Source organism: Aulonocara sp. 'chitande type north' Nkhata Bay, linkage group LG4 (genome assembly GCF_057382095.1).
Source record: "Aulonocara sp. 'chitande type north' Nkhata Bay isolate Kocher_YH1m ecotype deep benthic linkage group LG4, A_spYH_male_GT1.1, whole genome shotgun sequence".
NCBI lineage: Eukaryota > Metazoa > Chordata > Actinopteri > Cichliformes > Cichlidae > Aulonocara > Aulonocara sp. 'chitande type north' Nkhata Bay.
The window spans coordinates 14,877,865-14,902,251 of NC_141347.1; the positions used below are offsets into that span (position 1 = coordinate 14,877,865).

At 39.8% G+C, this 24,387-nt stretch overlaps 1 protein-coding gene across 1 annotated transcript in view; it reads right to left on the reverse strand.

Moving 5' to 3' along the window:
• The window catches only part of LOC147332201 (protein shisa-8), a 142,983-nt gene that overhangs the window by 65,507 nt on the left and 53,089 nt on the right, over positions 1 to 24,387 (reverse strand). The window contains exon 3 of the mRNA XM_086288647.1: positions 15,637 to 15,752. Coding sequence (XP_086144773.1) covers positions 15,637 to 15,752 — 116 coding nt within the window. The remainder of the gene's footprint in view (positions 1 to 15,636; positions 15,753 to 24,387) is intronic.

Genomic DNA, 24,387 nt, shown 5'->3' on the forward strand with positions numbered 1-24,387 from the left:
CTGGATGGATGCAAACTGCATTTCGTTGCCCTGTACCTGTGCATGTGCAATGACAATAAAGTTGAATTCTATTCTATTCTATTCTATTCTATTCTATTCTATTCTATATGCCCTATAGCTGCAGAAAAGGCTAACATTGTTATCTTTTTACAAAAAAAAACAGCTGAACAGAGGTTTTTGGACCAATTTTGTGTTCTCCATTCTTTAAGCACCGGTTTGAGCACCGTTTAAGCACCGGCACCGTTTCAAAAGTACCGGTTTGGCACCGGTATCGGATAAAACCTAAACGATACCCATCCCTATGTAGGATACATTTTGTTGTTATCTATATAAAACTTTAACTTTAGATTTGAATTCCACCACACAGTATTCATTTCTCCCTTCAGACCACTGACCCTCTGGTCGGGTTTCTGTCTATCTGACTGCGTGACTTTGTTTGTCAGTTTTGTGTCATTGTTTTGGCCGTTCGCTAAAGCTGTAATCTGCTGCTGCCCTGGCTTGTTAATAAGCTTATTCTGGATATTTCTCCTCTGTGAGTTGGTTGACTTTCAGCAGTGTCAGCGGACAGATCAACACAGAACTAGAATGGATAGAATAAGGCTACTGAACCTGTTCATATGTTTGTTATATGAGTTCATTTTATTAGATATATTAATTTTACACTTTAACACTTTTTAAAAAAAAGATTTCTTTTAAATGAGATAAACCAAAAATACTACATGTTTCCCACAAACTCATGGCTTTTCTTCTGCTTTATCCCAGTGCTTTGCTACTGTTACCTTCAGGTTCTGGCCCTGTAACCCCCCCAACAAATTTGCTTTCAACTCCATGCAGCTCAACTCCAGAACACCTGAGATCACCAGAGGGGATATCAGATCTATTTATTGAAGCTCTGTGATAATTTCTGGGTGACTTTAGAATTCAGTGAGAAAATGACGGATAACACAGCTCAGTCTGCAGACACCGAGGCTATGATTTAGAGAGCAAAAGAGCGAAGCAGGGAGAAGAATGAGATAAAGGCGAAGGGGACAGAGAAGTGACAGAAAATACCAAAAAAGAAAGAGAGGCCTTGAGGGAAGTGGGACTGCGAGCACAAAGAAGGCGGGAGATCAGAGAAGATTGGCAACTAATGAGAGGGAACTGGAAATACTGTGATAGATAAAATGATACTGCAGTGGAAGAGCAGAGCGACTGAAGCACTATTGCATTATTAGCCTGATTTAAACCTGATTTGCCCAGCAATCAGGGAGGATTTTATTTTAACAAAACAAGTCAGAGACTGATAAGTAACAGTTTTGAAACAGCCAAGAAGGGAAAATTCTTCTTCACAAAACAGTGAAAGTCAGTGTAAAAGACATTCAAGTCAATATGTTCAATAAATTCATGAAACCACCTGCAACTTAGTAGAAAATATAACTGGGATTTTTCTTTTCAAGTACTTCATTAGGGGCAGTTTTGGCAGCATCGGTATAATTTCAGCTCGAGGGGAAGATAAAGATATTTTGGCCCGAGGGGAGAGAAAATGAGGTGTTCGAAGTTTCTGTATGAGGGAAATGCAGAATCACATTCCCTAACCCTCTTTCTCTGCAGACAATAATAGATCATTGCTTTCTTCCTCTCGACCATATGAAAGTCGAGAGAAAGAAAGAAAAACTGAGAAGAATGAATAAGCTGCAAGAAGGAGGAGAAAGCAAAACTGGGAGAATGAAGATGACTAAAGAAAATCGCATATTCATATACAGATATAGGAATAAACAGGTTTGACATGGATAATACAGCAAAAGGCTTGTGCTGTGTTCCTGCTGCAGGCTTTGGAATCAACACTTTTAATATTTACAATATTTAGTTCATTTTTATATTTGATTCCTTTCACTTTTAAAACGTGATATTCATAATTTTATCACATTATTTATCAAGTTACGTATTCATAAACTGCACAGCTGAGGATGTAAGGAATGCTTTTAGTTCAGATTTTGACTTGAACCTGATGCAACACAGTGCACACTCCACACAAGTGACCCAGTTCTTCACAGCATCGATTCAACAAGGTGCTGAAAACATTCCTCAGAGATTTGGTCCATTATAGCAACATGGCAGCATCATATAGTTGATCCAAAATGTCATATTCTCACCACATCCCAGCAGTGATTTGAACTTCTAGACATCCACACATCCTATTTTAAGCAACCATGAGAAGATGGGTACACTGTTGTCATAAAGGTATGGACACGGCCATCAGCAATCACATGATAGGTGTTTAAGCAATGCTCAGGTGGTGCTAAGGTGCTCACATTATTCTAGCACCACCACCAGCCTGAACTGTGGAAGGCATGATGGATCCATGTTTTTATGCTGTTTTTTATGCTAAATTCACATTTTTAAGGCTCATCAGACCAGGTAAAATTTATTCAACCTTGTATTGATTGTACTATTACTTTTATGCAAATTGTAGCCTATGTTATCTGTTCTTAGCTGACGAAGATCCATTTGCTTCAAAGATGGATGTGTTGTGCATTCAGAGATGCTCTTCTGCATACCTTGGTTGTAGTGAGGGGTTATTTGAGTGACCTTTCTCTTCCTATCAGCTCAAAGCAGTCTGACCTTATGATTAGTCGTTTTTCTCTGATCTTTGACATTAATAAGACATTTTCACAAAGAACACTGATTCTCACGGTATATTTTCAGTAGAGGTGGTAGTGTGTGAAAATGCAAGAGGGTGAGCAGTTTCAGAAATACTCAGACCGGCATGTTCTGGCACCAACAACCAGGCCATGTTTAAAATCACCTTTCTTCTCCATCCTGACACTCACTTTAAACTTTATTGGATTATTTTGACAATGTCCACCTTGTTGCTATGACTATTTAGATATTTGCATTAATGAGGAGCTCTACAGGTGACCTAATGAAGTGGCAGATGAATGCAAATTTACACTAGATCCTTTTAACTTGTTGTGCACAGGCCTCAGCGATATTTAGTGGGTTGCCGTTTCTGTTCCTGTATTATTGCTGCCAAGCCTGATTAGACATATTCCAGATCTCATAAAATGTGTTGCTCTTTAGGATTAAATCTGGTTGCATGAGGTCAGAAGTTGAAGGCTGGTCAATGGTTACAGCAGTCATCAAAAGGTCAGCAAGGAACTTTGTGGTTCATGCGCACATCCTGTCAGGTGTTTGAACACAACGCCTGACAGGAGTTATATTTCAAACTAATTTAAAAGAAAACTCCACCTGATCTACACGGTGTACAATACACTCATGCACGAGTGCGTGTTTCTGTGATTGTATGAATATTGACTCATACAGACGCACGTACTTCTTAATATAGCCTTAATTCAGTTTTGCTGTGTTTAACCCCCCTCTCTCGTTCGTTCCGTCTCTGGTGGTGTGTTGCTGACGCTCAGCGCGGTTATAATTGGCACCGTCCCCATGTGGCACTGTAGTGACGATCCACAGAAATCAAGGGCACACACAAGTAAACAAACACCCACACAGATGCTAACACACACACACGATCCCCCTGCCTCTATAGGATGTGTTTTCACATAGCACCCGTCCTGCAGGCTGCAGTGATAACCATTTCCTTATTTTGATTTCAATGTCAGGCTGATCCCATCTCTCCCTCCTCCCCTCTCTCTTGCTCTCCCTCTGCATCAAAAGCACAATCCTTCTCTTCCTGCTCCATTTGTTTCTCTCAGTTTTCTCTCACTCTTCTTCTCTTCCTCTTTTCCGCCTCTCTTTCCCTCTAATGTTTTTATTTCCCTATCTATGCCTCCCCCTCCCTTTTTTTTCGGGGCCTCTATTGAAGGCTACTGACATGCAAATTATGCCCCACAAATGCAAAACCATACCCATGTCAGAAGAGACCTCCAGTGGAGAAGAAGAGCTTAGATATTTCCCCTTTTATAGCACAGGGAGTTTTTTTGTTACAAGGTTACCTGTGAGAACTTCTGAATAAAGAATCACATGTGTGCATTTGAATTACTGAGACGGAACAAAGCATGATTATTTAATGTGTTGTAAAAGCGTGTTGGAATATTAAGTAGAGCACAGACATATGTGGCTTTTTTTGTGTGTTTGCACAGATTCATCAGTCATCCAAAGTCTGAAATTGTAGGACATAATTATTGTAAAGCAGGTGTAACATTATAGATATGTACAATATTGTGCAAAAGTCTTGAGTCACCCCTCATTTCCTTATATTTTGCTTCCAAGGAGTCAGACTTTCTCTTCATTTATTAAAGTGGTCTTGAGCAGTAGTTCTCCAGGCTTTCTGAAGGTCCTTTAAAGTTTTCTTTCTACATCGACTATGACTCATTTTCAGTCCATTCCTTGCACCTGACTGTTTCCATTTGTTTTGTTAAACCACTTAACACTGACCTATGAATTATTCAAACATTAAAAAGGCACCAAACTCAAGGGATGAACCGGTGTTGTCTCTACACATAAGAGACGGGCATCCACGGGAGAGATCCAAGGAGAAAACCACTGATGATCAAAAACAAAACAAGGCTCGTTTCACATTTGCCAAAACACATCTTGATGAGCTCCAAGACTTCTGGGAAAATATTATGATTAGATAAAAGTTGAACTTTCTGAATGATTTGTGTCCTGCTACACTCACCTGAGGACCACTAAAAGAAACAATAAGAAAGTTCAAACTGTGTAGAAGAATAAAGGTGGTCATACCAAATATTGACTTTCAAGCACATTAGAACTGTGCAAACTTTGTTTAGCCTTATATAAGTCTATATATGTTTGCATGCAAGACCTTGCTAAAGACCATGTACAGTGCTGTAGCTGTAACAAATCACATGTTTCTATTATAATGGCAACAATCCATTTGTATGGGTAGGTTTCTGAAAATGCAATTCTAAGCAGAAATGATGTTCGCCTTCTTAGGCTGACATTTGCTGACTCAAATTTTGTGCCAGTCATGCTATTATTGGAAGAAATATGGGGGCTAAAAAGAGTGCTCAAAACAGTATCTGTTGCTATTATGGGCCAGTCTTTTACTTCTCTTGAATAAGTTCTGCTGTTAAAGCCAGAAAATATAGTATATGCAAAATACAATAAACTCCACTCTGTAAAATTCTTAGACATGCTAGCTCTGTAAATTAAAGTCTAAATGTATAATATGTTTAAATGCTTTAGATTGAAGCTGACTGGTTCTTGCTTCATGTTGTTTTAAGTGGTGCTGAATTCAGCTGATTGCAATTTGATGAACAAAAGAAAGAAAAGAAGCATCTCTACTTCTTTGTGCTGCAGTCACTGTTACAGTTAGGCAACATTTGCATGGCTGACAGCAGCTATAAGTGATCAGGGAGTGTACGCACATTCCCAGCTTTCCATCTTCCTTCCCTCCTTTTCTTCCCTGCCATCTGCTCCTGTCTCACTCCTCCTCCCCTGCCACACTTTCTTATTCACATTCCATCGCCTGATACCCTCTCCACTCGGGTTCTCACTCTTATATAATCGCTCACTGGCTCACTTACACGCACCTTATGTTTTCATTTTACTTTCCCCACTTTTTTTTGTCCTCTCCCTCATTTCTTCAACACTTCACTCATTATTTCTTCGCTTTCTTTTCCCAATTTGTTAACTCATCATCTCTACACTAAATACAAAGAACATTTCCATGAAAGTTCATACCACAGTGGGTACATCGGTATATGCTCAGTTGGCACAGACTGTACGCACGTTTGTAATGACGTGCAAAGCCATGTATGTGCTTTGCCTGTGCATGCCCTGTGTGTGTGTGTGTGTGTGTGTGTGTGTGTGTGTGTGTGTGTGCGCGCAGAATAGGGTGACTGTCCTCAGGGCAGCTCTCCACACCAGAACAGAGCAGAACAGCAGCTGACCAGCTGTCCCCCTCGCAGCTAGCAGCATGTTGTCTCTTCTATCTGTTCTCTCTATGTACCACTGTGTTCATCCTTCCTTCCTCTACCTTTCTTTACCTGTACCTCTCACCGTCTTATTCTTTCTAGCCTCTGCTCTCACTCTTTCACACATTGTTCTGGAAAAAAATATTGTTCTGACCCAACTGTACACTGGATACTTCCTTATTTTCCACAGAGCTGTTAGTTTCTCCACGGCTTTGTTTCTCATTATCACACACACACACACACACACACACACACACACACACACACACACACACACACACACACACACACACACGGTGATGCTAACACTAATTTAGACCTCTCTTAATCTCATACAGTGATTATCTCCTGCAGTACATTCAAAAACTACACATACGAACACTAATGTAACACCCTTTCTGAATGGAGGAAATAATGATGCTTTTCGACCTAAATACACACACACACACACACACACACACACACACACACACACACACACACACACACACACAACAGGTGACTGTGTTGCTTGCAGGAGTGGAAAGAGATGCTACATATTACAGGAAAAATAATATCAATTGAAAAGGCCAGTAACATTCAGATTAAGATTATTAAGATCTAAGTTTCACTTCTGCTGACTGTAATTCAGAATCAGAATCAGAATACTTTATTGATCCCTGGGGGAAATTATTTTTTGTTACAGTGCTCCATTTTAAACCAACATTAAGACAAGACAGACAATACGCTAACTAAGAATAGTACAATATATACATATATATACATACATACATACATACATACATACATAAGTCACTCATAAATAAATAGCTGGAAAAGAAACATGTGTAGTTGTAGCAGCAAACAGTGTGTTAAGTGGATGCGTTGTACAGGGAGATGGCCACAGGCAGGAATGATTTCCTGTGTCGTTCAGTGGTGCTTTTCGGTAATCTCAGTCTCTCACTGAACGAGCTCCTGTGACTGACCAGCATGTCATGGAGTGGGTGGGAGGTGTTATCCAACATTGTCTTTATCTTGGACAGCATCCGCCTCTCCGACACCACCTTGAGGGTGTCCAGCTCCATCCCCACAACATTGCTGGCCTTACGGATCAGTTTATTAAGTCTGTTGGCATCTGCGACCCTCAGCCTGCTCCCCCAGCATGCAACAGCATAGAGGATCGCACTGGCCACAACAGACTCATAGAAAATCCTCAGCATTTTCTGGCAGATGTTGAAGGACCTCAGTCGCCTCAAAAAATAGAGACGACTCTGGCCCTTCCTGTAAAGTGCTGTGGTGTTTTTAGCCCAGTCCAGTTTATTGTCAATGTGTACTCCAAGGTATTTATAGTCCTCCACAATGTCAACACTGACCCCCTGGATTGAAACGGGGGTCAAGTGTTTCCTGGTCTTCCTGAAGTCCACGATCAGTTCCTTGGTCTTTGCCACGTTGAGCTGCAGATGATTCTGCTCACACCACGTGACAAAGGAGTCGACCACAGCCCGGTACTCTGTCTCATCATCCCTGCTGATGCATCCAACCACCGCAGAGTCATCAGAAAACTTCTGAAGATGGCAGGTCTCTGTGCAGTGGCTGAAGTCTGTGGTGTAGAGGGTGAAGAGGAAGGGGGAGAGGACAGTCCCCTGTGGTGCCCCTGTGTTGCTGATCACCTTGTCAGACACACACTGTGGGAGACGTACATATTGTGGTCTTCCTGTCAGGTAATCAACAATCCAGGACACCAGAGAAGCATCCACCTGCATCGCTGCTAACTTATCACCCAGGAGGGTCGGCCTGATGGTGTTGAAAGCACTGGAAAAGTCAAAAAACATGACCCTCACAGTGCTCGCCGGCTGGTCCAGATGGGTGTAGACACGATTGAGCAGGTAGATGATGGCGTCCTCTGTTCCGAGACGAGGCTGATAAGCGAACTGAAGGGGATCCAGATGTGGTCTTACTATGGGTCGCAGCTGGTCCAGGATGAGCCTTTCCAGGGTCTTCATGATGTGGGAGGTCAGTGCCACGGGCCTGTAATCCTGGGGGCCACTGGGACGTGGCGTCTTTGGTACAGGGACGAGGCATGATGTCTTCCACATCACCGGGACCCTCTGCAGACTCAGACTCAGCATAAACAGTTTATGAAAGACTCCACACAGCTGGGGGGCACAGGTCTTGAGGACAAGGGGACTCACTCCGTCTGGTCCAGCAGACTTGCCTGAGTGAAGTCTCCTCATTTGCATCTCAACCTGGTATTGAGTGAAGGTGATGGGTGGGGGAGGGGTGTCAGGAATCTCACAGGAGGTGAGCAGCTTGCAGAGCATGTCTAAATGTTGTAAACCTTATTTTCATAAACCTGCACAGCTCTGTTTTGTGTTCAGTACGTTAATATTAAATGGGTTTGGTAAACAAACTCCCTTTGCTCCACTTGCATTGTAAATCATGATAACAGTCGCTTCTGAGCCCCCCCCCCCCCCCCCCCCCCATATGCTCTGATTATATCAGACCCTGAGATTGTTTTGTGAGATATCACAATCCAAGCATGTTTTTTTTAACTGTAGCAAGGTGACTTCAATGATATTTGAAAGTTCAGGCGATTTTAAGTGGAGTTACGTGCTGTAGGTGCTTCACTGGGATTATGTTGGAGAAAAAGCAAAAAGGTAGAAAAGAAGAGAAACCAAATCCAAAGAGGGGTTTCAAGAAATTTTCACGTCAACCGTTTTTTTTCTAATTTAAATCAGTTTCACATGTTTAGTCTCATTTGGTTTGGGAGGCAGCTCAGGATATTACCATTAAACGCCTACGATGATGCTTTGAGACAGGGCGTAGACTTGTTATATTTTATTCATTACTGAAACTGTAGAGAGGAGACTCTTTAGACATTAACAGTGGACCATTACTATTAAGTACCCATTGTTATTTATAGCACATCGCTGCAGTTTTCAGATAGTTTTATTAACATTAATGTGAAGAACTCTTTCTCAGATGCAGTCTTATTGAAAACTGAAGCGTTGATGCAGAACAACTGTGGTCTATTACTGGCAAACTAAGCTTCTATACTGCACCATAATCCTGACTTTTTATTGCTGAATGCTATAATACATGTTACAATACTGTGTTTTTTTTTATAGCACAGTGTTGCTATAATAAATTAAAGAAGTGACAGCAGTTTCTTGTTCTTTTCCCTCCGCAATATCAGCTGTCATTGGTAACCCCACAGGAACTCTTTGCTCTGCACTTTCACTCATTCAATCATTGAAAACAGACCGTGATACTCCTCTCCCCCTCCCCTTCCTCTTTCCTTTCAAATATAGCAGCCTTTCACTTTACATCTTGACACTTTTATGCCTTACTTCATGACTTATATGGTATTAAAACTATACTGTATTGAAAATGAGGAAGCGTAGAGGAGAAAACATGATTTAGCTGCATTAGCATTGTATTCAGGTGCACTCTGAAAGTACAGCCACAATACATCAGTGCTGAAGCTTCACCGAACAGCAGATGGATCCAGTTGAGGTTCAGATGCATCTCTCCGGATCAGTGTCAAGTCTTTGGAGGATTTTTTCCTTTTCCTCAATTTGTTTAAGACACGCTGCAAACCATGTCAAGAGTGAAAGAAATGGGGGCACGTTGTATTATTTTACATTATTCTAATTACAAATTATTGTAATAAGCTGCTATTAAACGTGTAAAGAAACATTTTTAAATTGTTTTTTCTAAGTTGTCTGTTATATGTAGATATGATGTTGGTTCATGTCTTGATTTATAACTCTTTTTTATAACTGTATGATTCGTAGGTCAGTGTTGACTGGTTTAACAATAAAAAACAAAAATAATTTCTCATTATTGAAAACGTAACCAGTGTCCAAAGAAAACTGTCACAGTGTGTGGAAGTGGACTGTGTGGAGTGTGAACAATGGACCTAAACGCAGACGCAGAACGTGGAACGTACCTCGAATTCACAGAAGCCGAGCCGTTTAATAAGGCTGATAAAAAGGTACAAACAAAGGGCAACGCACACTCATGCAAAACTAAATATTAACCTAAACTGGGTGAACTAAAATACAACATGAAGAACCCTGACATGAAAGTGAACGTGAACGTAAATGTGAACAAACCTGGACATGAATACATGAGACCTGGAAACATGGTGTGAAACAACAGATGACCTGACAAGGAATGAATGAAAACACACAGACTAAATACACACAGGAGGTGATAAGGGAAAGTGGAAACACATGGGGAAACAGCAGACTGAAATGAACATAATTACATAACAGGGGAAGCGAAACTAGACACAATGAACATGGGACAGCAGACCTCTTCAAAATAAAACAGGAAACATAATGAGAGGCAGACATGACAACACACGAAGGGCAAGGGAGACTTAAACACAGTGACTGAAAAATGAATGAAAAATAACAGCAACCTAAGCATAATAGAAATGAACTTAGAGAACCTAATGAGCCTAAACATAAACCATAAACATCAAAATATATTAAAACTCAAAACGCTGGGTCAAATGGCCCAGGATCGTGACGAGAGCCTGTAAAAGAAGTTCAGAGAGCCTGGAGAAATCACAAGAAAGTCCGACTCCTTGGAAGCAAAATATAAAGAATTTGGGGTGGTTCGAGACTTTTTTCACAGTAGTTTATTTATTGTGTCAAGTTTAAATTTCTGTCAAAGTTCAAAATCTGCAGTTCCATGCAGATATAAATGTTGACACAGGATTTTGTTAGTTGTCCAAGTTGATATGTGAGTATAGTAAACGCACTACAGCAAAGGTCACAAAAAAGGTTATAGTGGAGCCCACAGGGGACAAAATAGCTGTCAAGTTATTTCACTCTGGTGCAAAGTGATAGACCCACTCAATGAATCAACATTACAGACTGCTGTCATTGCTAAAATGTTTCAATGGCTGGATACAGATGACATTCTAATGAATTTGATTAGATTTGATTACAAATAAACTCTGTTTGGGTGAGTGGTGATTGGCTCGAGTGTGAGTTTGACTCTTTATAACAGTGAAAAGGAGCAGATTGAATAATATTGGAATGAAAAGCTCTATTAATGTTCCACAAAATTCAAACCATGAAACAAAATAGCTTTATTATACATGAAAGCTCCTTTACTCAAACTTCCAGTAATTTCTTATGAATTTTCACACCTCTGTAAAGCATCCGGTCCCAGTTTCTCTCTGTCTCCTTCATGCCCCCTCCTCTCTCTCTGTCTTTGTCGCTGTCCCTGTCTAAGTGGCCGGGAGGATTAAAAGTGTTTAATTAAGAGGTGATTATGTGACAGCTGACCCAGCAGGATCAGGAAGGCTTTATTTTATTGTACCCCATTCTAGATGATATACACCACGTCTCCATATGTCTGTGCTTATTTCACACCTCTCTTTCCCTTCCCCTTGTTAGCTTGCTGTCTAATTTAAACTCTGATTCACTGGTTTGTCCTTTTTCCTACATGATTTCTCACTCCCTTAAGAGTCAACCACTCTGGGTTGATTTGAAAGTGTGTGCTTTGTTACCAGTTAGCAAAAACACTCAGAAAACAGTTAAAACCGAGACCAGTGCAATACGCGAAGTTAAACACTGGTGCTGTACATATTGTATGTGTATTTGTTATACCTTGATAATCAAATGATGTTTTAAATGCTGCTAAAACATGTGGTGCTGTGTGTGATGTTGCACACGTGAAATATTAAAAGAGTGTGGCTAATATGAGCAGGCTAATGTCAAAATGCCTGTGTAGATGTTTGACATCCCTTCTGTCGTGTGGTTTAAAGTTGGTTTATGCTCACACCTGCACTGTTTCTTTAGGTCATTTAGTTGGTTGTATGGTTGTATTTATCTCACAGGTTACATAAAAGAAGATTGATATCAGTACAGAAGTACCTTATAAACCTGGATTGTTTTACAAATAGCAAAAAGGGGCAAATTGTCTTGTTACTAAAAGAAATCCCACTGTAGAGTGAAGTCCTACTGCCTACTGCTTACAGGATTTATGATCTTAGTAGATGCTGTCTTGATACCTTTATAGTCTTGATCACTGGTTTAAGACAGCATGATGTCCACTTTTTAAAATTGGATCTCATTTAGATTAAAATATAAATATTAGAGTCTACAAAACCAGTAGGTGTTGTCAAGGTGATCCAGTGCTTCCCTGTATTTGTGTTTGTTCATTTGCTTGTCTCTCATTGTGTTAGAGTACAGTTACAGAAGGAGACGATGATGACAGAATAAAGCTGAGAGTTGATAAGCACAGTATGTGGTGAAAAAGATGGCTAAAACTTGTTTACATCAGTGGTGGGAAGATGAAAGTAAAGGGAGAAGTCCCACTAATTCCCCTTTGTAGCTGTGTGGATGAATATTGCCTCTATGGTTTGTGAGAGAAACAAACAGACTTTTACTCTGAAATGCAAATAATTGATGGGAACTAAAGCAGAGAGGAACATCTGGGACATCCTATAGATGCTTTTACATCCAATGAGGCAGCCATCATTAGTGAGTTGTGTTTATTATCATCATATGGCTTCACATCTGCCTCTGGTGCAAAACTACATGATAGAGAGCCAACCTGGATATAAATACAACTGGACAAAAAGGCAACTTTTTCTCTTTGTGTTCGACAGTGAGAGCAGAACTGTGAGCCAACAGGGACCTTTGTCCTTTAAACACGCCATCAGTCTTGTCACAAATGAGCCCTCAGGAAATATGTCCACTAATTTGGGTCTCAACCCACTGAAGAAGCAGAGGGTTATATTAAGCATGTATACCGTGTGTGTGTGTGTGTGTGTGTGTGTGTGTGTGTGTGTGTGTGTGTGTGTGTGTGTGTGTGATCCAAGTGTCTAGAGAAGAAGGCAGACAGATGGGTCACACAGTTTTCCCTCTGTGGGTCTGGAGCTGGAACAGCTAATTAAATCTTAATTAAATATGACCTGTCTGTCCCTGCACGTCCCCGCCCATGAAAGACATGTATGTGTTTATGTGTGTGATGAAGACGCACCAGCTGAGAGTGCGAGTATAAGAGTAAAGTGTCTTTTCTTGTTCACTAGTTTGAAATTAAGAGCAGCACAGAAATATAAATGTGTGTGCGTATCTGTATATTATGCTTCCATGAACTTTGTGCTTAAATGATGAACTTCAGTGTCTCCTGAGCTTGTTGTGTGTTTGAGGATGATGAGTGCCACAGTCAGTGTTAAACTTTGTTCAAATCCTTCCAGTTGATCCAGCCCCTTGTTTCTGAATCCCCTGGACATACTTGCAATTTAGAGGGAACTTGTCAGGCAATATACTTGAATAACAATGATTAGCTAAAAAAAGGATAACATTTGAATAAAAAATCTGATCGATCTAGATATACTGTATGGATCTGGACACAACATAAGTCCTCCATAAAGTTTTTATTATTTTGTGCACACGATTGCATAATTGAAAAAGAAGTGAAAACATACTATGCTCATTTCCACCTCTGTATTGGTTGTAGTTAGCAGCTTTGCACTGTTCATGGTTCAGAATAATCCACATTTAGTTTATCCACTGGCTGAAACAGTTTCTGTTACCTGATTGGCTGACCCTTGCTGTTGAACAGCAGTCAGAGAAGGACTAAGCTTCCCTGAAGATTTCTGGTCTTTTTGACATTATGCAGAGCCAGAAGCACTGCTTGCCACCAGGCAAACAACTTGGGGCCCCAGGTCAATACGGGAGACCCTGAGGGCTGACAAACTTCAAACTTCAGCAAAGGCAATGTGCAAAGTTTACAATGACAGTAGAAGAGACCTGACCTCACTAAGGGGACTTTGCCTGACTCCACTCACTCTGTTTGCAAGTGGCAAGCATAGTTCAGTTTAAACAAACCGAATGACAATGATGAAAGAGTTATACTTCAGGGAGAGAAAAAAAAGTAGAAAAAGGTAAAAGAGGAGAAAAGAAATCACAGTTTTGCTATCCCGCGTGATGCTGTGTGGGTTCTCTGTTATTATTTGCTATTTATTTCTTCAGTATGTTACATCATGTTTATCTTTTGTTCATTGTCTGTGTTTGTTTTAAAATGTGCATGTGAGGATGAAATAACCTTACTTGCTGTAGAAAAAAATCTACCTTGGTCTCTTGTGTTCTGGGGGCCTCTGGATGTCTGGAGTTTTGATCTCCTCCATACCTGCTTCATGCCCTGGAGGACGGGGCTGCGGCCCCCCCACACCCTCTAGCAGATCATTACATGAAGGAACCTTTTGAAAAAACAAGCGCGTCCATGCTCACAGGTGTACACACGGGTGATCACACCCACAAACTACACCCTTTTTGGCTCCTACCTCAAAGCACACTGTTCTGTTGATCTTATGTGCTGCACAATAATGTTTAATATTTAGTATTTACTGTCATATTCCCATATATCATTGTGATGTTGTTTATTCTATTACTCTTGTTCTCTTCCGCTTGTTTTCTTTTTTCTTTCTCAGCAGGTGATCCAGGTGATTGATATGCATTTTTTTCCTTTTTTTTTTTTTTCTGCTCATTCTGTTGGTTTTTGTCTTTTGCCCTTCTCCCCCGTCCCTCTTCTCAGCTTTCCCTCTTTCTTTCTCCCCTTCTTTCCCCCAGTCAAGTCTGTCCCGTATTCAGTAAGTGAAAATAAAATAAACAATAAAAGGTGAATCAAATGGACCATTACGGCAAGGCTGGGATGGTCAATTTGGTAAAGTAAATCCGTTGGGCATCTTTCTTTGCCTTTAGGCAACAATTCTGATGGCAAAAGAGCCAAACGGGACAGGCAAAAAAAAAAAAAAAAAAAATCTACCTACAGTACAAATAAAGCAACCTAGCCTAGCCTAACTTAGCCCAAATAGTGAGTGGAGCAGATAATAATGATTAAATTAATGCTAAATACCTAAATGCTGCGAGTCTAGTCTTAACTATGGGAGAAAGACAGGATGTAATGCAACTTCCACTAGAATCACATTATTTCATGTAAATTATTCTGGCATTTAGCATTAGTTAAGTTAGCTAGCCGAGCAGGAAGTGTGTTAAGCTCTGCTAGCTGGAGTATGACCTAACTGAGCATGCTCATCCAGGAGTCAGAGACACGATACCGGCAATCCACTTGTTACTGTAGCTAGCTAGCTACACTTGCTGGCAAGCAGTATTAACACTTCATAACCAGTCAGTGTGGTTTAGTTATCATTACCAAAAAAAAAAAGGTCTCTGCCATTTCTATTATAATGTGTTGCCTATCAACTTTTATTGTTTCTGGTGTCAGATAATTTATAACAAAGTAGTGATGACGGTGGGAAGGATTTTTGCCCCGGGCCCCAACAAACCCTAGAATCACCACTGTGCAGAGCCAAATTTAGCAAAAACTGAAGTCTGAAGCCAGAATTTTTATCTTAGCTTCCAGACTTTAGCAATTACAGAAATTCTCATCTTATTATTTAATACTATGGCCATATTTATTATTTGCATCCACTATTGTAAGTGAAAAAACTTTTAGTAGTTTTTGTGTTTAGTAGGTTTTTTTTAGTAGTTTTAGTAGTTAATTCTTTGGGGTCTTCATCTGGTAATGAAATCGTAACACTAAATCAATAGTAACTTAAAGTGTGTACAAATCTTTAAAACAAAGTAAATCTAGAAATTGCAGCTAAATATTTAAAAATTGAATTGGTGAAAATTTTAGCTAGAGCTAAGAGTTCGGTAGCGCCATGTTATCATGTTATCAGCCATGTTCTGTCAGCTCAGTTTGCTTGTATGGTAACTCATACATGCCAAAAAACAAAACTTGCCATTGTTGGAGCGCAGCGCTCTGGCAGAGATGCCGTTTGTGCCTATAGGATGATGAACACCAGTACCATCCACTGCTCCGCCCTCCCCGGGTTGCTTCAGAAGCTCTGTCAAAGTCCTGGAGGGAAGAAGAAAAACAACATTTACACACTTTGAGCATCCTGCACACAATCTGAGACAGTAGACAAACAAATTGCCTAACGAGCTTTCACAAGTGCACTCACGCACATCCACAAAAAGGGAAGAAGAGAGGAGAAAAGTGTGATATGAGGCAAAGATAGAAGAATGAGAGAGAGAGAGCGCTGAAACAAAGAGGACCAGAGGGAGAATGTTTGAAAAATTGCTTAGCTGGGACTGTCAGAAAGATAATAAAAATTGGAAAAAACAAAACAAAACATGGATGTGCATATAATATGAACTGCCTTTTTTTTTTTTTTTAGCAAAACAACTTTATCTCAACAGCTTTACCTGCGGATAAAGATTATTTACATCAATAACACACAAAATGCTCTGAATTCAATTCAAGACAGTGGAAGTGAAGATAAAAAGGATGAGTCTCTGGTTGTTTGCCAGCTGGGAGCGTCAATCATTTATAAGAAATATGACAGCTTCCCCTCTTGCTGTCTTTTACTGTTTGATGCCTTTGAACAAGTTCTGATGCCGCTTGAAAACTGGAACACGGGCAGGAAAAGGCCTGCAGATTTAACTCTTTGGGAGCACGCAGAACTTCAGCTGCAAACAAAGACTTGGACTGAGAGTTATATCTGATGCACAGTATGGCGTTACTCTACTTTAAATGTTTTAAAGACACTGGATAATGGCCATGTGGGTGTACTACATCGTGGGGGTACTTCCTTACTTGCTTCAGGATGTGCTGTATGTAAAAATTGTGGAAATGCACAGCTGATTTGGGAAAAAACATCTTTAGTCAGGTATGACAGGCAGGGCTTCGTGTATACTACTGTTTATAGGGTTTACATGCAGTATATTATATGTGAAGACTGCTCTCAGTGGTGTGCATACATTTAATTCATTAAAAATGCTAAGCCTAACCAGATTCTAAATATCCCACTTGTAACTTTAACTTAAATTAATGGACCTTATGTGATGTAATGTCTGCAAGAAGGTTTAGTCCAGAATAAGTCACATGGAACAAACAAGCTGAAAGAGCTAAGCAAAGATTTTTGGAGAAGCAATGGCAGAGAAGATGGAAAAATGACGGAGAAGATGGAAAATGTTGGTTTCAAAACTGCAATTCCTGCCCCGCTTGATCACCATTAATTGCTAAAATCCACTATTTGCTTTTAATAAGGCCAAAGAAAAAGAAACACTCACTGAATTATACACTATGCCACTGCTGACTTAGGAGTCTATAATTGGTTCTTACAAACTTTCTAGTGTTTTGTGTACATGGCAGGAGAAAGCGCGCCATCAACGTGTCGTTTTTGACAAGGAAATTACTGTGACATAGTCAACAAATCAGCTGTGACCTCAGAGCTGCTTTCAAAAGACCCATAAATATTTCCTCACTGTTAATCTCACTGTTGAAACCTTCACACAGCCTCCCAAAATGCATTAAAGCAATTGTCTTTCTATTAGCCTGCTGTGAAATGGTTGCCTGTGGTCATGAGAGCAGTGAGCATGAAAACATTAACATCAGCACAATATAGTGCAATCAAACACAATACACGTGCAAGAGGCAATGAACGCACCCAGCTTTGTGTGTCTTTGCAGGTCATTCAAACTCAATTCATCAAATTTAAATTCTAATAATTAAAAAAGGAAACTCTTATGTGACAGTCACATGGAAAGATGCACTTCTTAATAGGAATTATGCAAAATTTTAATGTCTGTCATTATTTTTTTCATGCATCAGTTTTGTGGCCATTTTGAAATTCCATTATCCAGAAAATTTACTTAGTTCTATGAATCTGAATTGAGCAGTTGACACAGATTGGTGGATGCTTAAAGTCCCTGAAATACTTGTTTGATCTCTGGTAGCAGATTTGGAGGCCTGTAGAAATATTATGTAAAGCAGTTTTACATATACAGTACACGTAATGTTCTTTAAAATCAATTCAAATGAGAAATAAAAGCTTCAATATAAACAAATTATTCTCAGGCAAATCTCAGATGGTCAGGTGGAAAGTGTCTGGTGAACCGACCTGTTGAATAAAATGCTTTTAGTGCTCAACCATAGTAGAAAAACACTATATTAGAAGGAGTGATGACTATGTGTTTGTGCATTTTTCCTGCTTTTTTTGTTTATCTGGTCGACCATCATTACTGTGACCTGTGTCTTATTTCTTTATAAAATGTTCATGTATATGCAGTATATCAGTCTTATAACTAGTAGCCTACACTAGTTACTTACCTGCCTATTTGAATTTAAACATTACTGTCGCTTGGGGTTGACAACTGTCCCGTTTTAGCCAGGATGTCCTCGTCTAATGAGTAAAATTGGTTCGCCCTTTACTCTAACTTAAATATTCCTTTTATATTGACCGTTACCTGGACGAGTACTTGTGTCACAGCTAGGGCTGGGCCATATTATACCGTTCACGGTAATACCGGTATAATGTTAGGCAACGATAGGAAAATGAAATATCGCGATAGAATGGGAGTAAAACGCGCATGCGCAGTGCCTTTGTTTTCATACGCACATGGCCGATTGTTGAGTGAAACAGATGAACCAGAATTGGTTTGTAAAAATGGTGCAACTTCCGTGATGTGGAACTGGTTTGGTGTTTGTCCGTCAGATACACAACAAAGCACATTTTTTTGCAGAACATGCAAGCGGCCGTTGTTATTGTCGTATTCCTCGGACTAAGATGCTCTTAAATCTGGGAGTAATCTGGGTCCTAAACTCCGTATACTTCAGGTCAAACAACACTGCAGCATCACTTAGAGTTAAAAACTGTCTAAATTCTTTCATCTTTAATAAAACGATCAGCATTGCTGCTTTACCAGGTGTAACTATAAAGTTTAACTTCCAGGCATCCATGAAAACAAAAGTTATTACACTTAACGGAGTTAGCAGGAAGCTAGCGGAAGTTAGCTCGCTAGTTTCGCTAGTTACCTAAGCATGATATTGCATGTTCTGACTGAGAGATTTCTGAAAAAAATCAAATGTACAGCTCTGCTATCACTTCCAACATAAATGAAGACAGGAAACTAAACAGCAGTGACGTTTGTAGGGTTACTGAAGTTGGGCTAGCTGGTATATAATGATGTGCTACGTGATCGCTAGCGACACAGCTATGTTAGCATAACATAAACAGTGAAGCTGGAGGACGAACACTAACACTTTTCCACTTATAAAAGTTAATGTGAAGGTTCTTCATGGTTAGAGACAAATGCAATCGCATGGCAGGATGCTGTAAACGGACCAAACTTCAGTCAGGAGAACAACTGAGATAATCCATCCACAATACGAGGTTAGTCATTAATATACTGCAACAACATGGGAATAGAGCAGCTGCCAGAGAATTCAACATTAATGAATCAATGGTACAGAAGTGGAGGAAGCAAGAAGAATGAGTTTAATAAAGTTTGATTTATCTGACTGCTTTGTTTCGCTTAATGTGCCTTATAATCCCGTGCACCTTATGGTCCGAAAAATGCGTACTGCACACTGCAGTTTAATGTTGCAAAGCACCTCTTTTTAACTTCAGTGGATATTATACATGGTTATGCTCAGGATATGTCAGCCCATTTCTACTGGAAATGCCTTTTGGTTAAACTTTCAGCAAGGAATTTGCATTTGCACTGTTACATTTTTATAAAGCTTTAATGTACATAAAAACCAGCTTCTTGTTTAAGTGAAAATAAATGGAAGGTTGTCTTTTTGCGCTAGTAATGTTGTGGAGTTGTATTTTGTCTCGCATCAATTATATCGTCGGTTATATCGTAATCGCAAATTTTCAAATATATATCGTGATAAATATTTTTGGCCATATCGCCCTGCTCTAGTCACAGCCCTCAGTGACACCCGTCATGTGCACCAGATGTGTGAAATAATACGTCATTTGTGAAAATATGGTGCCGCTTGGTCTGCGTAGCATATCAACCAGGGTACCTGAATCCCCCATTTACAGTATTTTATTTAAACATTTTTTCTTTTTTGCTTATTTTTCAAAGGAAATGCCATATTGATTGTTTTAAATGAGGTATTGATTTAATTGAATACCAACATTTTACTGCATTTTTATTATAAAAATATGAACATAGAGTACATATTTGTATTATGCCCAGCTGGTTGTCCATTGTGCTTCTGGCACGCCACAGTGTCCTTTATTTGATAGCTAAAAAGTTGGCAACCCCACTGTCGCTGGTTGTTCTTAGCAAACCGTGCACTTACCAGCAACAACATTTGCAATGTTGGCTGTGATTGTGGTGCTAGCTACTGCATTTTAGGAACATTTGCAGCGTGTTGTGAATGTAAATTCATTTACACGAAAAACTAATTAATGCTACAGCACATAAAGTGTGTTGCTGTGCCTGCAATGCCTGAAGAAAATCTGCTGTTAGCTCGCTAGCATTATCAGTGCTAACGTTCCTTCAAAGTCTTTGCTGCAATCAGAAGAGAGGGGAACTGAGGACTGAGAGCAGTAAGCATGGAGCATTCACAACTCAGCTCCACTCAGCTGTTATGAGTGCTCTTGGGCAGTTGACAGAGAGAACTTATGTACTCAAAAGAGAATTTCAAAGTATAGAAGTAATAGCAAAAGTCTTCAATAACAAGCGATAGAGTTTAGTTATTCCTTTAGAATTTGTATCCTGTTTTTCCTTTCACATTTATTTTGGTTGAATGTTTTACTGATTTTTTAATTCAACCCAACTTTTTTGCCAAACTTCTGTTTGTTTAAACATCCTGACTCAGTGTCCTGACTTTGATCCTGAATCCTTTATGAGACTTAGCATAAAATTAGCTATACTGTAGCTTATTATTATTTGACACTTGACATTATGTTATAACTGTACTGCTAAAATTTGTGGATCAGTAGTTTTGTTTTTTCTTTTGGAAGTTTGTGGTCTGTTGGAGTGAGTCAGCAGTCACCGGTAATGTTCATTCTGCCATGCAGTGAACATCTATAAAACTGATATTCTAGTCCTACATCTTTCCCTTGAGGAAATACATTCTTCACTTTTCTGTTTATTTATCTTAAGCAAAATCTATTCCAATCAAACAAAAATACTAACTTCACAGAAATGTGATCTAAATTGAAATCTATTCATTAGCTTTCAATATGCAAATCACCCTCAAAACTTGCTCTTCACCTTTGATGTTTCGCAGACTTTAGCCAATCACAGGACTCTCAGGACCAGACCAGATGAGACTATAGAATAATATGACAGATATGCCAGAAAAGCATTTAAAGCAGTATATTGTGGTGGTTTAACAGGTTAGATGGAGTCCTTGAGCCTTGAACAGCATGGCTTAAATCTCAAATCTTGTTTGGTGGGAGGAGCTTAGAACAAAGAGGTGAGAGCTGTCAATTTTTACATTTTGGCTTTTTTTGTGTTGTTTAAAGATGGCTGCCTACGACAGCTACTCCCAGGTGTGAATATGAAGGGAGGTGCTGCTGTAAAGCACCCAGCTCAGCAAACCTCCCCTGGATAATTTTCTAGCCGAATAACTTTTTGTTTTTTTTCTGTTTTTCTTTCTTTCTGTTTTTTTTTTATTCAACTTAGTGGAATTTCACATATGACACATGCTCTCTGGGCTGAATGTGATTAGATTGAGCTTACTGTCAACAAAGGAAAAAATTGAGCAACTCAGCAGTTTTATTAGAAATTATTACTTAAATTGTCATCATTTATCATGACTATTAGCTTAGACCTTTATCTCTAGCATTATTTGGTTGAAACTAGCATGGCTAAAAACACAAAGTTTGAAGTTAGAGAACAAGAATGAGATTTCCACAGGGATATTGTGTAACTGATGGCTTAAAGGGACATGGAAGTATAAGCAGTACCCACAGACTAGATGGTGTGTGCCACATAATGTATCCACACATGCATCTCAATTGCCCTTTGATTTTCCGCTTGCTAGCTAATACATTTTCTCATTAATACGTGTCCACTTCCAATCAATTACTCCATTTGTCTTCCTCTTTCATCCCTCCACCCCCACTCACACTGTCTCTTGATTTTCTTCAGCCTGCAGAATGCTTATGAGGGCTATTGTTGAGCACTTGTTGTTCACTGCACCCCCTATCTCCCTGGAAACATCCTCTCTTTCTTTCGCTTCTCTTCTAATTCTGTTTTATCTCCCCAACTTTCTGGGTCTGACTTTGCCCCCCCCCCCCCAACACTCACACCCGTTATCTCTCCCACATCTTTATTTTCATTGCTATGAGCCTTTTATCTCTCCCTGTATCACTTCCTCAACCCATCGTCTCTGTCTTCCTTCTCCTCGTGGCCCTCTGATTCTGCCTGTCTTGCACTCTCTCACCGTTGTGTCTGCTCCGTCTCTCAGTCTCTCACCCTTTGGCCCACTTTCTTTTCCAGCCTTTTCTTTCCCTTTAGCATCCTCAGCCCTTCTTCCCTTGCTTCTCTTCCCCTCCCTGAGGAAACTGTCACAAACTATTCCAACTTGCGATATTAGCACTCTTGAAATGAGACTGAGTGATGCGAGGACATCGGAGCTGCATATTCAGATTCACAAAAGGGCTCAAACACTGATCGGACTTTGCATTAAAGGCATACGTTTAATTCCTGCTTCTGACTATCTCTACATTGCTGTATGAGGTACGTCACAGCAGCACGGCTAAAACGTAGAGGAAAAATGCTTAAATTGTGGAAAAAAAATTCAGATACCATGTAGACCTCCAATCAGAAGAGCATCCCCCCAGTCTGTACGCTGAGGGAAATCTGGCCCTTTTGTCATAAGGGGAAGAGCGATAAGAGTTGGGTAGATGCATGTGGGTAGGCCTACACACGACACACATTAAGTACACACTATATCCTGCGCCTGCCTAAGTTTGTAATTGAATAAGAACAATTAAGGTTATTTTTCCAAAGTGAGCATTTTGGAGGTTAACCAATATTCTCTGTGAAATGTGAGCTTTAAATTCCTTCATTCATTCATTTCCTAGAGCTATGAGTCCTTCTGGAGGCATGACGTTGGTAAATGGATTTGTGTTTATATAGTGCTCTTCTACTCTTACATACACAGCCATACAGAACTTTATGCTATCAAATATACACTCCAAATGGACTTCCTCTGCAACACATGATGTTATATAACCTGAATAATAAATAAAAGTTCATGCACATGCTATTTAAAAAACAGCAGAATGCACAAAAATATCTGCTACAGATAATACAGATTATTCCAGTGAGGTTTGGAAGAACTTCTGGAAAACTCCAAAGAAACATCTCCAGGCAGTCTGATAGGCTCAAAGCACCACATGCCCAGTTTGTTCCCTAACAGGACTTCCTGAACACCGCAGAGTAAGAAAACACAAAAGCTGCTCCTGATATCTCCCGAAATTATATTTGATAAAACATAATCAACTTTAAAAAGCTAGCAGGCGTGGATCTGTTGAGACTGATAACAGGGACAAATTAAAAGCCCTTATGAGCCCACCAACCAAGCATGAGTGTGTTTTCCAGTCAAGCAGTTTAATATGTGCGGTAATTGCTTCAAATGGAGTCAGCCATCTACCGTCGTAGAATCCTTTCAGTCGTGCGCAATTAGTGATCATTCAGACGTTTGCAGGGAAAAGGATTAGTCTCTGGAAATTGCGCTGATATTCACGCAGCGTGAACCCTCTCAAGGGTGAAACATGTGGCGCTTGATTAGTCAGTGTGTTTGACAAGGTTTTTCTCTTTAATTTTACACACATGGAAGCTGAGGAGACTGACAAAGCTGCCTTTAAAAAAATATAGAATAATGTGTACTGTGATTTTTATAGGGTATTGTTCTATAGAATCAAAGAGACCTCACAACACCAAGGAGTGTGTGATGTGAGTAATTTCTTATAGAAAGAGATCGTTGTTTTACTGAAAGCACATGTTGGTGCGAGACACACTGACAGGCTGATAAGAGGTTTGCACTGAAAGCCACACAAGTTTATAAAAACATGTATATTTTTATTAGGTCAACTCTGTTGATGTGTCACAATATTCAGTTATTAAATTAAAGCAGCACATGGGTGTGTGGGTGAAGTTTCCAAGAAAAAAACCCACTCTCAAATAGTAGCCTTATTTTACCTCAGTGGCAGAGAGAATTCATTTTCATGTCCCTGCGATATTCATTTTCACAGCTGTAATTTCATCAGGAAACAGTTATGAAACGGGGTTCCACTTTGCTTTTTACCTGAAATGGCATTAAACTACTGTTGATGGAACTCCTCTTATCCTCCAGATTTTTTAATATTTTGAGATTAACTGTCCCTCAGCCTTGCCTTTACTCTATTCCAGTGGTTCTTAACCTTGTTGGAGGTACCGAACCCCACCAGTTTCATATGCGCATTCACTGAACCCCTCTTTAGTGAAAAATAAAATATGATTTTTTTCAAATTCAAGACATAGATATGTTTTTTATTGGTGCACAAAATGAGCGGTGCATGTCACGGTGGAGGGTCTGCCGAACCCCTGAGACCGACTCACCGAACCCCTAGGGTTCGATCGAACCCAGGTTAAGAACCACTGGTCTATTCGCTCCTGCAGTCGGTCTTCAACTGTAAAAAAACTTAAAATCCTCAAAACATGAAGATAAACAAACCCACAGGATGTGTTGAATT